Source organism: Hyperolius riggenbachi, chromosome 10 (assembly GCF_040937935.1).
Source record: "Hyperolius riggenbachi isolate aHypRig1 chromosome 10, aHypRig1.pri, whole genome shotgun sequence".
NCBI lineage: Eukaryota > Metazoa > Chordata > Amphibia > Anura > Hyperoliidae > Hyperolius > Hyperolius riggenbachi.
Genome location: NC_090655.1, coordinates 187,764,304 through 187,780,341, shown reverse-complemented (window position 1 = coordinate 187,780,341; position 16,038 = coordinate 187,764,304). Strand labels below are relative to the sequence as shown.

General features: G+C 41.2%; 1 protein-coding gene across 12 annotated transcripts in view; it reads left to right on the top strand.

The window, feature by feature from the left end:
• KCNMA1 (potassium calcium-activated channel subfamily M alpha 1) overlaps positions 1-16,038 on the top strand; it is a 759,662-nt gene that overhangs the window by 527,379 nt on the left and 216,245 nt on the right. For all 12 annotated transcript variants that reach the window (XM_068255423.1, XM_068255413.1, XM_068255414.1 and 9 more), the window contains 2 exons: positions 11,168-11,254; positions 12,474-12,550. In XM_068255423.1, the coding sequence (XP_068111524.1) occupies positions 11,168-11,254; positions 12,474-12,550 (164 nt within the window). The remainder of the gene's footprint in view (positions 1-11,167; positions 11,255-12,473; positions 12,551-16,038) is intronic.

Below are 16,038 nucleotides of genomic sequence, written 5' to 3'. Positions count from 1 at the left end.
CTCCAGCAAATGCAATTCATTAGAGTGGGTGGAGGACTGTGCATGGCAAAAAAGGGCATCAGAGAAAATTGGGTGCAGGGTGAAGCTGCTATTAGAATATCGGCAACACTGCTGTAATTCTACAATTGGGCACTGGATAATTGCGACAATAGAATATCAGTAGTCTTACTGATTTTCTATTATCAATTTATCCAACCATCCTCTCACACTAGGCTTTATTCCATCTTCTAACGCTAATTTATCCCTACCTACTCCCAGCACTTACCCAGTAACTAACCCCCGCCAATGGTCCCTCCATTTGCTAATGGTCCCTCTATTGACCTGGCACTTCGGCTACACTTGTCGCCTTCTGCACCCAAATTGGCCACTGGGCATCACTATAGCCACAACTAGTAGGTGGCTAGACAGTGTAATGGTTAAGGGCTCCACCTCTGACATGGGAGACCTGGCTTTGAATCTCCACTCTTCCTGTTCAGCAAGCCAGAAACTATTCAGTAGGAAACTTTGGGCAAGACTCCCTAACACTGCTACTGCCCATAGAGCGCATCCTAGTGGCTGCAGCTCTGGAGCTTTGAGTCCGCCATGCAAAAAGAGCAATATAAATGTTATTTGTCTTGTCTAGTATTACCTTGCGCCCAAATTTCCTGTATCACTGTGCAGTTACACTTGCTGGTATTATCTGCCTGGGGGCTGTAGATAGATCTACCTGATAGAAGAGATGGCCCCCACAGATGCAGTGTATTTCAAATGCAATTAATGGATTATTATACAGAATACATGGGATTGTGGTGATGTTTCAGTTATTGCCTTTGAATAACAACACATTTGTAAGTGTGATGCACATTTGTTCCACCAGAGTAACAGGCTGGGAGCACGCGTGTCTGTAAGTTTTCTGTATGAGTTTTTTTGCATGTGTTTTCTGCACACCATGTGTATTTGTGTAGAGAAGGACGTGCAGATTTTTTAAATTTATAGCAAAAACACCCACAGTGCTGCACTGCTGTCGGTTTTTTTTCCTGTGTAAACTTTTTTTTAAGTGTAAACTATAGAAAAGCTGTGTCTCCACCTGGATTTTGCAATATTAGTTACATTTATTAGTGGCACTATAGCCACAGAAAGCACAATGTTTCGGCACATGAATTAAATGAATTTGACAAAGAGCTGTGTACGGAAACGATGTGCTTTCTGTGACTATGGTACCACCTATAAATTAAGCTAATATTGCAAAATCCAGGTGGAGACACAGCTTTTTCTATTCTTTGCATCTGATTACACCCCGCCCTTCCCCCCGTGGCATCCGAGTGTATGCTGGTTGACTCCCTGGTGCTGTGACTGTTGGAGCTCTGAGGCAATCCTTTTTTTGTGGTTTAAGTGTAAACTAGCCTATTGATTAACATTGGTTCTCAGTTTTCCTATGCAGAAATTGCACATGGAAACAGACAAGTGTGCTCCCAGCCTTAGATTACTTATAGCTACTGAACAAACATACCTGCGTAGCAAACATACCTGCGCTTACCTTCACTCATACCGGCATTCACATCTGTGCTCGCCTTCCCCTTCGCTGCTGAATGACAGTGGGTGGGGATATCCTTTAAGCCAGGCACTCTCTTTCCCTCAAATCAAAGCTTGCACTTTTAAATTAATAAATGTTTTACCTGGAATTATGTTATAGAAACTTTTTTTTCTTGACTCTCAAGACATTACGGTAAATTTACTGAAACATAATAATAATATTAATAACTAGTAGACCTAAGTTCGTTTAAAAACGGGCTCTAGGTCCGAGTTTCTGCTCGCGCGCGTGCGCGCCACCTGCTGCGCGCACGCCCGCCTCCCGCCATCTGGGCCATCTGATTAGGCAGTAGAGTTAAGGTCACTGTGCTAAGAAAATTAAATTCTTCAAGTGAAATCTACTTGACATTCTTTATAAACATTATTCATTTATATATTAGTGAGGATCAATTATATACGGTACTTGTTTGATCTTAGTTCTTTGGTTCTTATTCAACGGACGATGTTAAAAACTGGATGCTAATTAGCCAAGGTGGAATCTTTTGAGATATTTATTAGTAACCACCAACCACTGAAGTGACACCTTAACACTTCTTTTTTCCAATTCCACACATCAATACAACCTTTATTAGTTTTTACATTTTATAACTTATTTTCTGCCATATTGGTTATCAAAGGGTTTTTCAAAGGGGCAGTAGAGATTCCAAAAGTTTAGTTTTCACAGTAGATGGAGTGCAGGCTGTTGTTTTAAAACACCTAAAACATTCTTCAATCTGCATTACTGTTAGGTTGATGGGTTTACAAAACTTTCCTAATATTTTACTCCTATTTGAAAGTGATACATATTTAGAAAGGCAATGATGTAACTTACGTGTACAAAATGAAAGCTCTGGCTTTTCATAACTGAGTTTTAAAGATAAATATGTCTCTTGTTTTCAGAATGCAACACTGGTCTGCAGGGGCATGTCATGACTGTGCATGTCAGTTGTCCATACTAGGCTTGTATTGGCTATTTGCAATGGATTGTAAAATTTATATAATGGGTTGTTTTAATAACACATATTAGGCAGCATGGATTCGGGGAAACCCAGCGCATTCCATTACTACTGTTTGCCTTTTTTGTTGTTGGGAGGGCTAGGGCTTGAAAGCACATAATGCATAATGTTACGCTGTTGGTTGGATATGACGTAATGCACCTGCCTGTACTACTGCATGGGGCTAATGGTACAGAATAGCTAGATCATAACATCAACATTTTATTTTGGTTTTAAAGAAGAAAAAATCTGTTTGCATGAAATTTTAAACAGCACTTTCCATTCCCCCTTTTCCCACACATGGAAATGCATTAAATGAATATCTTACCACCAGAAGCAAGTATTAGTTTTATGAGAATAGAAACATGTTGGAATAAAAAGTGATTGCTGTAATTTAGGAAGGAGTACCAGCTTGTTCCATTTTTGTGGTTTAGTGGAACTGAAGTTTACAAGCCATGTCGTAATTATACATATTGGCTCATATTCAATGAACTGATATTTTTACATCTTCTCAATAAAATTCCTTTAAAGACCCCAGCAAGCAAGTATATACTATGGCACTGGCTGGATAGTGTAATGGTTAAGGGCTCTCCCTCTGATGTAGGAGACCAGGGTTCGAATCTCGGCTCTGCCTGTTCAGTAAGCCAGCACCTATTCAGTAGGGAGTTCTTTGGGTGAGACTCCCTAACACTGCTGCTGCCTACTGAGTGCACTCTAGTGGCTGCCTCACAAGCGCTTTGAGTCCAACAGGAGAAAAGCGCTATACAAAAAAAGGAATTATTATTACTCAAAATAAATAGTATTTAATATTATCTTTTTACCTATTTAGTACTTTTTCAGTTGCTAAGTGCTGAAAAGTTATTCTTAGAAGATGAACATTTTTCCCCTCTGATAAAACTCAGGAAATAAAGTTAATTGAATAGAGGGCTGTTGTGTATCCTTTACTTACAATATTCATCATATTTTGGTTTGTATATTTTATTATAAAGTATATAATTTTTCATAAATGGTATACAATGTAACTTAATGACTGTAGTGTGCATCAGAGATGTAAAAAGAAAGAAAAAAACAGCCCGAAACATCTAATAAAAAGTGTAAAAAAAAACCAGACAACTCACGATAATGTAAAAGATCTAATAATTGCATTTATAGTTAACCTTGGCCCTTTTCAGGGGCAAATTCAGGATTTCCAAGGGGGGGGGGGGGGGTTCCTGAAAGTGGCGTGTGGGCGTGGCCAAATATGGTGTGGGTGGAGCCAAATACTAGCAGTTTCTAGGCTAAATTGCACCCAGGGTGAGGGCGTAAAATGCGCCCCCAACGTGGAGACAGGTATAGGTGCCCGCAGTATAGGTAGCAGTATAGGTATCCAGCTATAGGTCCCCCCCCAGTATAGGTAGCCCATATAATTGCCCCCAGTATAGGTTAGATAGGTATATGCCCCACAGTATAGGTTAGATAGGTATATGCCCCCCAGTATAGGTTAGATAGGTATATGCCCCCCAGTATAGGTTAGATAGGTATATGCCCCCCAGGATAGATTAGATAGGTATATGCCCCCCAGTATAGGTTAGATAGGTATATGCCCCCCAGGATAGATTAGATAGGTATATGTCCCCCAGTATAGGTTGGATAGATATATGCCCCCCAGTATAGGTTAGATAGGTATATGCCCCCCCCCAGTATAGATTAGATAGGTATATGCCCCCCAGTATAGATTAGATAGGTATATGCCCCCCAGTATAGGTTAGATAGGTATATGCCCCCAGTATAGGTTAGATAGGTATATGCCCCCCAGTATAGGTTAGATAGGTATATGCCCCCCAGTATAGGTTAGATAGGTATATGCCCCCCAGGATAGATTAGATAGGTATATGTCCCCCAGTATAAGTTAGATAGGTATATGCCCCCCAGTATAGATTAGATAGGTATATGCCCCCCAGTATAGGTTAGATAGGTATATGCCCCCAGTATAGGTTAGATAGGTATATGCCCCCCAGTATAGGTTAGATAGGTATATGCCCCCCAGTATAGGTTAGATAGGTATATGCCCCCCAGGATAGATTAGATAGATATATGTCCCCCAGTATAAGTTAGATAGGTATATTCCCCCCAGGATAGATTAGATAGGTATATGTCCCCCAGTATAAGTTAGATAGGTATATGTCCCCCAGTATAAGTTAGATAGGTGAAGGAAGGTGCCCCTGTGTGGGGAGAAGATTGCCCGGGGGAGAAAAGACAGAATAAAATGATGGAGGCGCCAGCCGCGCCAATAAGGGATGCGGGAGCCGGCTTTATTCCTCGCTCCCTCCCTCCCTCCCTCTGAATGCCCCCACCTGCGGTGAATGTGTGCCCGGCTCCCCCATGAGTGTGTGCGCAGCGGAGCGGTAGGTCCTCTTACCGCAGATCAGGTGCACCAGCAAGTCTCTCTGCTTCCTGTGACGTCATGGTAAACAGGAAGCATGAGACTCCAGTTGCTGGTGCGCCTGATCTGCGGTAAGAGGACCTACTGCTCCGCTGCGCACACACTCATGGGGGAGCCGGGCACACATTCACCGCAGGTGGAGGCATTCAGAGGGAGGGAGGGAGCGAGGAATAAAGCCGGCTCCCGCATCCCTTATTGGCGCGGCTGGCGCCTCCATCATTTTATTCTGTCTTCTCTCCCCAGCCGGCCGGGCCATGCGGCAGCCCCACTTCCGGTCTCGGTGCAGGGGGGTGTTCTAGACACCCAGAACAACCCCTTCCATGCGCCACTGCTTTTGTTTATGTAAGTTCCTGCTAAGAACAGTGTTCCCCAACCCTGTCCTCGAGGCCCACCAACAGTGCATGTTTTGTGGAAATCCACACAGGTAGTTAATCAGCTCTGCCGAGACACTAATTACCTCACCTGTGTATGTTTGTAGTTTCCTGCAAAACATGTACTGTTGGTGGGCCCTGAGGACAGGGTTGGGGAATTCTGAACTAGAACATTCAGTTGTTAGCAGATTTGGCGGTAAAAAGCAAGGTTGGCTGAAATTACACAATTTTCTTAGACTTAATTGATGACTTTCAATCACGTCCATGTAGCTGTGCAATCAGTTATTACAGTGGAAAAGGTAGATGAATTAGGCCGTTGGGTGAGTGAGAACTATGTGGCTACATGCTCACAGCCTGCTCAAAACTTTTAAACTTTTCAAACTGTCCAGTTGGAATTTTTTTTTTTGATTTCTGCTAACAGCTAAATTGAATCAAAGGCTAAAAAAGTTTTTTACGAAGGGAGTTTTGATCAGTTGTGTGATTGGGCTGTTATCAACTCATGTCTAGTTAATGTAAGACTCAAATTAATTTATATGGATGTGATAATGCTGTTGTAGCTTAACGCTTACTTTTGATGCAACCATTCAAGAGAAATTCCCTTTGCAAAAGTCACGAGTCCCATCGATCGTTTCAAAAACAGGCAGCTGTCAGGAGAGTGAGCCTTTCCCAGCTAGTGAACAGCTGTCACTCAGCACACAGACCTTGGCTGACTTCACCCACGTCATTCAGCTCACCCTGTGTCCAACTGACTGGGCGACAGAATAATATGTACACAATGCCTGATACCCCCCTGGTATCTGTACTAGTACATTTACCATGTGCTGCCTGCCCATGGCAATTTTACCACTGTTTTGTGCATCAGGTCCAGCAAGGATCAGCAAGGATCATTTTGGGTGATGTAAATACAGCGTGTGTATATAGTGGTATGGTCTGAATTAGTTAATAACAAAGGAATATACATGGCACTCTGCTTATACAATTTATTTTACAATAAAATATGTTCAAGCAATCTTAAAGGCTAATTCAACTCTTGCCAAAACTTTGCTTAAATGCTACAAAAATGTTTTAACAAGTTGATATTATTATTTCGATTTGCAGGCAGCAACAAGTTTTCAAATCTGACTGCAAGCACACATTTCTTATATTCCTAGCTTAGAATCTGTGCACTGCATTTCAATACAGAAAGTGCAGGTATTTTGTTTTCTGCAGGAATAATCAGCTGCACAAAGCAGGAAGCTAATGAAGTGACTGTGGCAGCATATTCTAATAATCAGAGTACACAAAATAAAACAAGGTGTTGTAGCATTATCTTAGCATGAATCTTAGCAATTTGTAAAGCTAAATGAAAGGAATGTGTTATTTCTCAGGAAGAATGGAGTTTTACTTCAGATGTTTCTAAACCTATCTAAGTACTAGGTTTCTCACATGTATGTCTGTAAGGGCTCAAACCCACTAGAGTGATTTTGTGAGCGTTTGAGGAGCGATTCAAAACGCTAGCGATTTCCCTAAACGCTTGTCAAAACCTACACAGATAGATTTTGCTGGCATTTTTACATTACTGCACACTGTAAAAAAATTTAAATGAAGTGAAAGGACCAATCAAACAATCAGAATTAAAAACTTTAATCACTAATCGCTACACAATCGCTGGCAAAAAGCTGACACTTTTTAAAAACGCTACCAAAATCGGCAGCAATCGCTCATGAAATCGCTTACAAACCGCTTATTAGAAACGCTAGCGATTACGATTAGCAATATCGTTTTGTGGTGGGTTCCAGGCCTAATAATGCTTTCATCGAGTTTGATATATGCCAACAATTTTTAAATTACTGTGGCCCTTCATTCAGCGTTTCTCAGCTGGACTTTTATCTGTTTTCTGTGTACTCTGAAAACAGAATCTGGAGAGGTGCCAGGAAAATATTTGTAAGCTGTGCGTCATGACCATGAGCCAGAAGCTTTTTTTTTTTTTTTTTTAGGATGGAATTGTCCTTGTCAGCTACACTAGATGTAAATAAAGTCTATTCATTTGTTCAGACAGCGCTGGTACCTTGTATGTTGTCCTCCACCATCTTAATGAGCGTCCCAGGGAAGTTGCAGGATTACCTTGCTGCAGTGAAAAATTGGCAGGCCCATTTATCTTTAGGCTCTGTGATGAACTGTGATTTAAATAGTTGGTTCTCCACTGGGACCCAAGAGATCTATCAGACATCAAGAATTGAGAGGGGCCATTCATCATCTGTCAGGGCCTCTTGTGGCGCTTTGTCAAATAGATGTGGCATCCAGACAGACAGCACCTTGTTAGTTGTAGCTCAATGCTTTGGACAGGAAGGGATACATCACAGCACTTGTTTCCCTCATGGAAAATCTTGTTAAATGGATAGAAAGGCCTGGCCTATGCACAACATGTTTTATTTTCTGACACATATATATGCATTTATTTGTAGCAGAACACATGCTGACTAAGGAAAAACATTCAGCTTCAGGGAAAGTAGAAAAAGAAGAACTGATGACTCTCTTTTGAAAATGTCAGCTTCCTGGCTGCTGTGTTGATCCAGTTCATCTAATAGTTTCTGATTCACTGACCCAGATCAGGTGTTCAGACTGTTAGCTGCACGCTGGGTCCAAGGGTGTGAATTGTAGGACACCTGAAGTGAGAAGAATGTGGAGGCTGCCATATCCATTTTCCTTTTTTGCTTTTTCAGGGTCTATGGCTAACACTATTAGAGGCAGAGGAATAGCAGGACTGTCAGGCAATTTGCATTGTTTAAGAGGAAATAAATATAGAAGCCTCTCAGTTTAAAGTACACCTGAACTGACAAAGAAATGGAGGCTGGCAGTTTTTTTTTTTAGGTTAGAGTCACAGCGGTCAGTTGCACAATGCACACGTTAGGAGTGTGAGCTGCAATGGAGACTGGCCATAGACTTTGATACAAACCCTGTATGCAGAGAGTTGGAATAAGGACTGGTTCAGACGGACGTTTGTGCAGCATTTACCGCCAGCGTTCGGGGCTTGGCGTTAAATGCTCCCATTCGAGTGAATGAGAGCGTTTGTACCAAGCTTTCACGCGTGTTTACACGAACGCGGCGTTCGGGTCCTGATTTTCACTGGCGTTCAAGGAGCCCCTGGAAGCTACATGTTGCTTCCAGGGGCGGTTAACCGCGACAGGTAATGTTCCCCTAGGGGGAAAAAAAAAACGCGACCGCATCCGAACGCAATGCGAACGCTGCTGAAAGCCCGAACGCATTGCCGCCGCGATGCCAACGAACGCGACGCCTCCAAACGTCCGTCTGAACCAGCCCTAACGCGATCAGTTACAATGCAGTATTGTGAACAGGTCATAGAATTGTATGGGCAGTGAGTTGAGATGCAGAATTATTCTGCAACTGAGTACTGTGAAGTAGGCCTTCAAGTAGACCTGAACTCTTGCACAGGATACAATGAAAACACAGAGAAATACACCCTGTGGGTTTCAGAGAAAAGCCTGTCTAATTCCCCCTCATCTTCAACTAATCACAACTGTAATTTGATCTCGCAGGTGTGCCATCAGTCCTCAGCAGACATAGCTAATATGTAAACACAGAATGTTAACCCTTTGTCTGCTTCCATGAAAGCAGGACGTAGACACACTGCAGATTACTTGCAGGAGTTCCGTAAGCTGTAACAAATGGTTTTCTTTAAAGGTTATTGTACTGTTACTTATCTTTTAGAGCAGGGAGGAAGTTCTGAGTTCAGGTCTGCTTTAAACAATGCAGATTGCCTAGCTGTCTTGCTGAGCGTCTACCTTTGTTTTATATGTTCTTTTAAATAAGTCCCCTATTATACATAGAAGTGATAAGACTGTACAGTCAAGATTGTATCATTAATGGGCACCTTTAGACACTACTGAAGCCAAATGATCAACAGTAAGCCCGACAAGTGACATTTTCTAATATGAAATAAGAGTGCTACTTTCATATTTTCGGTACAGACACTCACATTACAGGATTGCTTTAAAGAATTTATTTTTATGTCATCATACAGTTGAAAGATGAAGAGTGATATAACTCAGTTTTGATAGCAGCAGAGTTTTACATTTCAATAATGTTTGTTTTGTTAGTAGTGATGATGACTAGTTGTCCTGTACCACCCTCCTCTTTCAGTTTCACAGGCAGAAATCATGTTCATGCTCTTGCATGGGTCTAAAAAGGTGTATGACAGTAATGCATTGTGTATATATCAATCAACAAGAATGATTAAAAATCCTCTTATTACTAACTGGCTACATGAGGGAGCTTAAGTCTGTAATTTAAGGGCAAGGACATATATTTGCAATGGATTCCTAAAAGCATGGTAATACTGTATTGATCTTCCGTAAGAAAGAGTGTGTTTGAATGCTGAGCTCTTTGTTCCTTGAAATAAAAATTACTTCATCTGGTTTGTTGAAAACAAAGCAGGAGTGACCTGTTATGGAGACAACTTTTAATAGGAAAAAGCTGCCAGTTTAAGGAAGCATCACCATATTTCAGTAAAGTCTATTGTAAAATATGCAGTGGCCTATCTGAGACCTGTCATATAATCATGCAGACATCCATTCTTCATCTTAAAAACAAGTTTTGTGCAGGGTGAAAATCATACGCAGTATTCCTGGTGCCTGATAGCTGAATATTCTGCACTGCCTAATACTTTCCCAGAATTCTTGGATTAGTTGGCATTGTAGCCACACATACAGAATATGTTTGGAATAGGTTTACACAAGACTGGCAGTTCAGCGACAATAAGGCTTATTGAATTGCCCATATAGCCTATCCATTAACATAGGCACATTTTTGATTTTGGGTATTGTTAGTGAACTATAGCTTTATCCCCTTCTGAATAAAAGCTAAGTATTTGGGATCCCATTACATCTTTTCAACTTGATTTAGCTTTAAATATCATTTAATATACATTTGCACTGTCAGGTTATTGGTTTAATAAGATACATAGATATGTATTCAAAAGACACATGCTCTGTCATATAGCTATGTATTTATTAAGAGTGTATACACAGCAGTTTGATTAGTGAACAGGATGTAGATCACATTTATAAAGTAGTCTATTTTTTGTTCCATTTACATTTTTAAATCAGGAACAATCTGTGACAATGACTAATGCCTCATATCATTGTACAGGACATAAGTAGAGACATGCAGCACATGACAATTGGCTAATTTACACCTCCACAAGCAGTCATCACTTCTGCACTTGTTTTCTATTTACTAATGCCTCTCTAAATGCACCATTAACCCCTCCCTGTTTAGAGACAGTGGAAATAGTTTTGCATGCTCTTTATTTATTTTTGCAGGTTATGCTTTATAAAAAACTTTACACATCTGTTATATTTGTGAAAAAAAAATATTTCTGGCAAAGCTCTACATTTTAATTCTTCCTCCCCCAAAAAGTAATCCATGACTGTCATTTTCATATAAGTTTGATTATTTTGCATCATTATGTAGTTGTGATTTACATAATTTGCAGTGCTTTACAGGCTCCATAGAACCATTTACACCAATCTCTTCCCTTGTAAGTTCTGACAATCTAATGTCTCTTACATAATTACATCACTGCATACACACAAAAACTGCAGGGCTAACTGGGTCAGAAGATAACTACCTACAAGATTTTTTTTGAATTGTGGGAGGAAACCGGAGGGCTGGAGGAAACTGGTGAGATCAGATAATGCCTAGGCTGGTGGCAAAGATTCAAATCTGGAGGGGGTAATGGGTATTTTTTGCAAATGGGCATTGGTAGTTAATAAGTGATATTGATATTCAGTTCTGAAAATGTTTCTTACTCCTTATATGCTTACTCTCAGGATTATAATCAACCCAGGAAATCATGTAAAGATTAAAGAAGGCACTCTGGGGTTCTTCATTGCAAGTGATGCCAAGGAAGTGAAACGGTATGTCTGCTTTGCATTGCTTTTTCCAGTCTCTAAGAAACAAGTTTAGACACATTCTTTAATAGAATAGGAAGACATGTTTTCATGTGACATAAAAATAGAGCTTCTCTGTATTCAGATTTGTCAGTGACAAAAGCCCAGGTATTTCAGCCCATGTTAGGCCTAGCTAAGAGCTATGAGTAAGGCCTAGCATAGTTTGTCTAGTCAGAAAAATAGTGCTTTCTTGACAAAGGTCAATACTGAGCTTTCTTCCTTTTGTATTGGATTCAGGTGTTTGACTGAGTTCTCCACAACGCTTTGATGGTGGCTATCGTATGACATAGTGTTGCAGCTGTGTACTTTTTACATACAATAGAAATACAACAAAAAATGTGTATCTTAAAGTATGTTTTACTTTAACATGTGTTACGGATGTTTTAGTTTTGCAATTTTTAATTAAAAATCCTCACAGGTTTGCTTTAAAAATAGGCCCTTTGGCAATACAAATTGCTGCAACTTTCCTGGGGCGATGTAAGCAAATAATAATTTGGGGCTTATTTAAAGTGTACTTGAGATCAAGCAAAAGTAAAAATTCATACATACCTGGGGCTTCCTCCAGCCCCCTTCGGCCTGATCGCTCTTTTGCTGCCACCCTCTGCCTGCTGCATCCTCCGCAACCCTCCTGTTAACTTTGGCCAGTTGAAGTCAGCCAACACAGGTGCAGTGCCACTCCCACGGCTGGGGGCATGCTGTGCAAGCTACGGGAGCGCTATGGGGGTGCAAAGTTACTGGGAGTTATAGCGGAGGAACAAGGCAACAGAGAAGGACAGCGAAGGACAGATGGGGCTGATGGAAGCCCCAGGTATGTATGAATGTTTACTTAATCTCAGGTTCTCTTTAGAAATTGGATTTTTTATTCTTCCAACGTTTAACCATTAAGAAACACTGTGAATTTGGTAATTTTGTCTTAATGGGAATTATAACAGAACACTTGTATGATAAGGCTTTAATATGTCATATATTAGTCTGTAAGAAGTGAAGCTAAACCTATAAGTTGAGCCACTTCTGAGGAACTTGTATATGTCAGGGAATGGGGCCTCCCTGAGAACTTAATCATATGGATGATTTCTTGTAGTACAGAGTTATTTAGCCCAAAAAATATGAATAGATAAATAGCAAAGCAGACACAATTATCAAGTAAAAGGCCAGTAAATGTTATCTTCTCACTTTTTGTATTCAGAGCTTTTTTCTACTGCAAGGCCTGCCATGATGATATCACAGACCCGAAAAGGATTAAGAAATGTGCCTGCAAGCGACGTGAGTAATATTTCGTTTCAATACCTTTGCTTTTCTTATTTATATTCTTATTAGCTTTACAGTTTCACATAAGAGAAAGTGAGAAGTTTTGAATCGGGATGATATCATTTAGTCTTCCTGTAGCAAAAAGAAAGTGCCCCAAATGGGTACTCACCTCAATAAAAGGAAGCGGCTTCAATTCAAAATGTCTTGCTTTTATTGATGGCTAACACAGTACAATACTCTACTGCTACTAATAAGAGAAAGTGAACATGGTTTGAATAAGTCAACTATTGAGGGCCAGCCTTTCTGCTCACTACAGAACAGCTGGCAGGACAGTCTTCATTAGTTCATTTATAGGTGCATAGTGTATTCCTCTCTGTCAAGGAACTAGTAGAGATGGAGACACATTGTGGAGTGTGGGCTGTCTGACAGCTACACAAATGCTTCTGTAATAAAAGACAGGGATGTACAGTCTCAGTAAAGTCCCTGTTTGGAGGAAAATAATAACAGACATGTATATGTTGTTTGACATAGTCTACAATGCAATGCCAAGTGCAGCATCAGTTTACTATAGTCATCTTGGTTGTGAGGTAATTTCTGAATGGCAGTTATTGGTTGCTGCACTTTGAGCATTGTAACAGCTCATTTCAGTTTGTTGTTGGATAAATAGGGAGTTATTTACTTTAAGTCACTTTAGGATTACTTTGATCTAGCTCTAACTGAAGAACCTTTATAGTGATAGAACCTACCTAAGCTATTTATTAAAAATGTATTCTATCCAATCAACCCTTATACTGCAAATGTTTGGTTGTATTGCCAAAGGTTTTCACTAATGTTATATTCACACCTTGTGTATATACAATATCTTCAGCACTCGACAAGCTAAAAGACTCTTAGGAAAGATTGTCTTAGATACATTTTTGTATTACTTTTTTTGTTTTAGTTCCCAAACTATTTTATTAAAAATACCACAGGTACACAATAGGTTAAGATTCTCATTTTAATACTTTTTTGCTAGCTAAATGTTGTAAAGGTATTGCAAAAAGATAAGTTGAGAAAAAGCTAAGATGTCTTGGAAGAAACATTTAATGCATCAGGGTCAGTGTATTCTGTTTAAAAAACAAGGAGTTTTAAACAAAGACGTATACATACACTTGGAATTGTGACTATTTATAATGAATGTGTGAGATTAGGCTAAAATGACAAAAAAACATATGCAAGAAAAGGTCACTGACAGTTTAAAGTGTAACTCTGAAGTCAGGGTGTAAAGTAATGAATGTCTTTATAATAGCCTTAGTATAAGTCTGTAGTATAAGAAATGTAAATTTTACCCTTTGTGACTGTTTGGACTGTGTTGGACACCCCTGTGAATCTGTTTGGGGAGACCACAAGGACATTACAAGGTTACCAGATCTTGCAAACTGGTCTTGCCAATCCACTTTAATACGCTGCAGTACTGTTAAAACCCATACATAATATCTACACAGCAGTGAGACAGATTTTAGCATTGAAGGAAATGTATTGTTCACATGAGCATTACTTAATGCTAAGTTTCTTCGTTCCAGCCTTCCCTAGTTCTAAGGGTTTGTAAGGAGAAAAATTTTAAATAGCAATAATCCACTTTTCCATTGTGTAAGTGTAGAATTGTTACCTAATACTAGATGGTAAGTACAGTTACACTTTATGCTGTCAGTAGCTGAAGAGCTATGCTAGTTGATCTCACCTCTAATATTCCAGAGGGCAGTCAAGTTATTCCAATTTTCTGGCTTGAATCACTCTTTATTCAGTGTACCATTTATCTGCTAGATAGTTTAGTCTGATTACATATATAGTCTATTTTTCAGCAATATTGGCAGACTGTGTCTCCAGATCCACACCTTCAGTTCATTTTAAAGTATACCTGTCACTAAGCTGCAGTATCCAAACTGGTTTTAACATTTAAAGACTATAAGTTGTCACACGCCCCTTTCATGTATGGTGCCTTGTTAGTGACAATGCAACAGAGCTTCAGTCTCTTGAGCTGGTGGTTTCCATTGAATACTGATAACAGAATGATGCACAAGACATGACAAACCCATAAAAGCTGTTTGTCTTTAACAGATAAGGTCAAGCTAGTGTAAGTCAAAATGTTTTCAGAGTACCGTATTTTCCGCCATATAAGACACACTTTTTCTCCCCCAAAAATACGGCAAAGGCAGGGAATCCCGACTTCCGAACGCCTGCCGATACGAACCGCCAACATCGGGGGTTCCCTGCCTTTGTCCCCGCCGTGGCTATCTCCCCCCTGCTTGCCTCACCTCCTTCTCTCTTGAGTCTCCAGAGCCCCTGTGCGAGCAGTGTAAGCGGCTTACCTTACCAACATGCTCGTGGAGATTGAAGACATCAGTCTTCTCCGTGCAGCTTCCTCTAGTGCCGGCTGCTAATGACGTGTCCTCACTAGAGGAAGCCGCGCGGAGAAGACTGATGTCTCCAATCTCTGCGGGCATGTTGGTGAGGTAGGCCGCTGTCCGCACGGAGGGCCCCCAGAGCCTCAAAGAGGAGGGAGGAGAGGCAAGCAGGGAGTGGGGGGGGGGAGATAGCCACAGCGTTGACACATTGGGTAGATGGAATGAGGCATGGGGGAGAGAAAGCATGAGGAAGAGAAGAGGAGGCATGGGAGAGATAGGAGGAGGCATGGAGAGACATGATGGGGATATGATATAGGAGTAGGCATGGGGGAGATAGGAGTAGGCATGGGGGAGATAGGAGTAGGCATGGGGAGATAGGAGTAGGCATGGGGGAGATAGGAGGAGGCATGGGGGAGATAGGAGGAGGCATGGGGGAGATAGGAGTAGGCATGGGGGAGATAGGAGGAGGCATGGGGGAGATAGGAGGAGGCATGGGGGAGATAGGAGAAGATGGGGGAGATAGGAGTAGGCATGGGGGAGATAGGAGTAGGCATGGGGAGATAGGAGTAGGCATGGGGGAGATAGGAGGAGGCATGGGGGAGATAGGAGGAGGCATGGGGGAGATAGGAGTAGGCATGGGGGAGATAGGAGGAGGCATGGGGGAGATAGGAGGAGGCATGGGGGAGATAGGAGAAGGCATGGGGAGACAGGAGATGACATGAGGGAGACAGGAGGATACATGGGGAGACAGGAGGACACATGGGAAGACAAGAGGTGGCATGAGGGGAGATGAGATAGGAGGAGGCATGGGGGAGATAGGAGGAGGCATGGAGAGACCGGAGGAGGCATGGGGGAGACAGGAGATTATATGGGGAAGACAGGAGGACACGTGGAGACATGGGGGATACAGGAGGGGACATAGGAGGAAACATGGAGGACACCATTTAAGGCAGGACAAAACGCTCCTGAAATATGGACGCACCAGGTTTAGTTTATATTTTTTTCCCTGGTTTTTGCCCTCTAAACCTAGGTGCGTCTTATATTCCGGAGCGTCTTGTATGGCGGAAAATACGGTATATTTAACTTCAGGTAAACACTACCCCTTGCCTAATCATGACA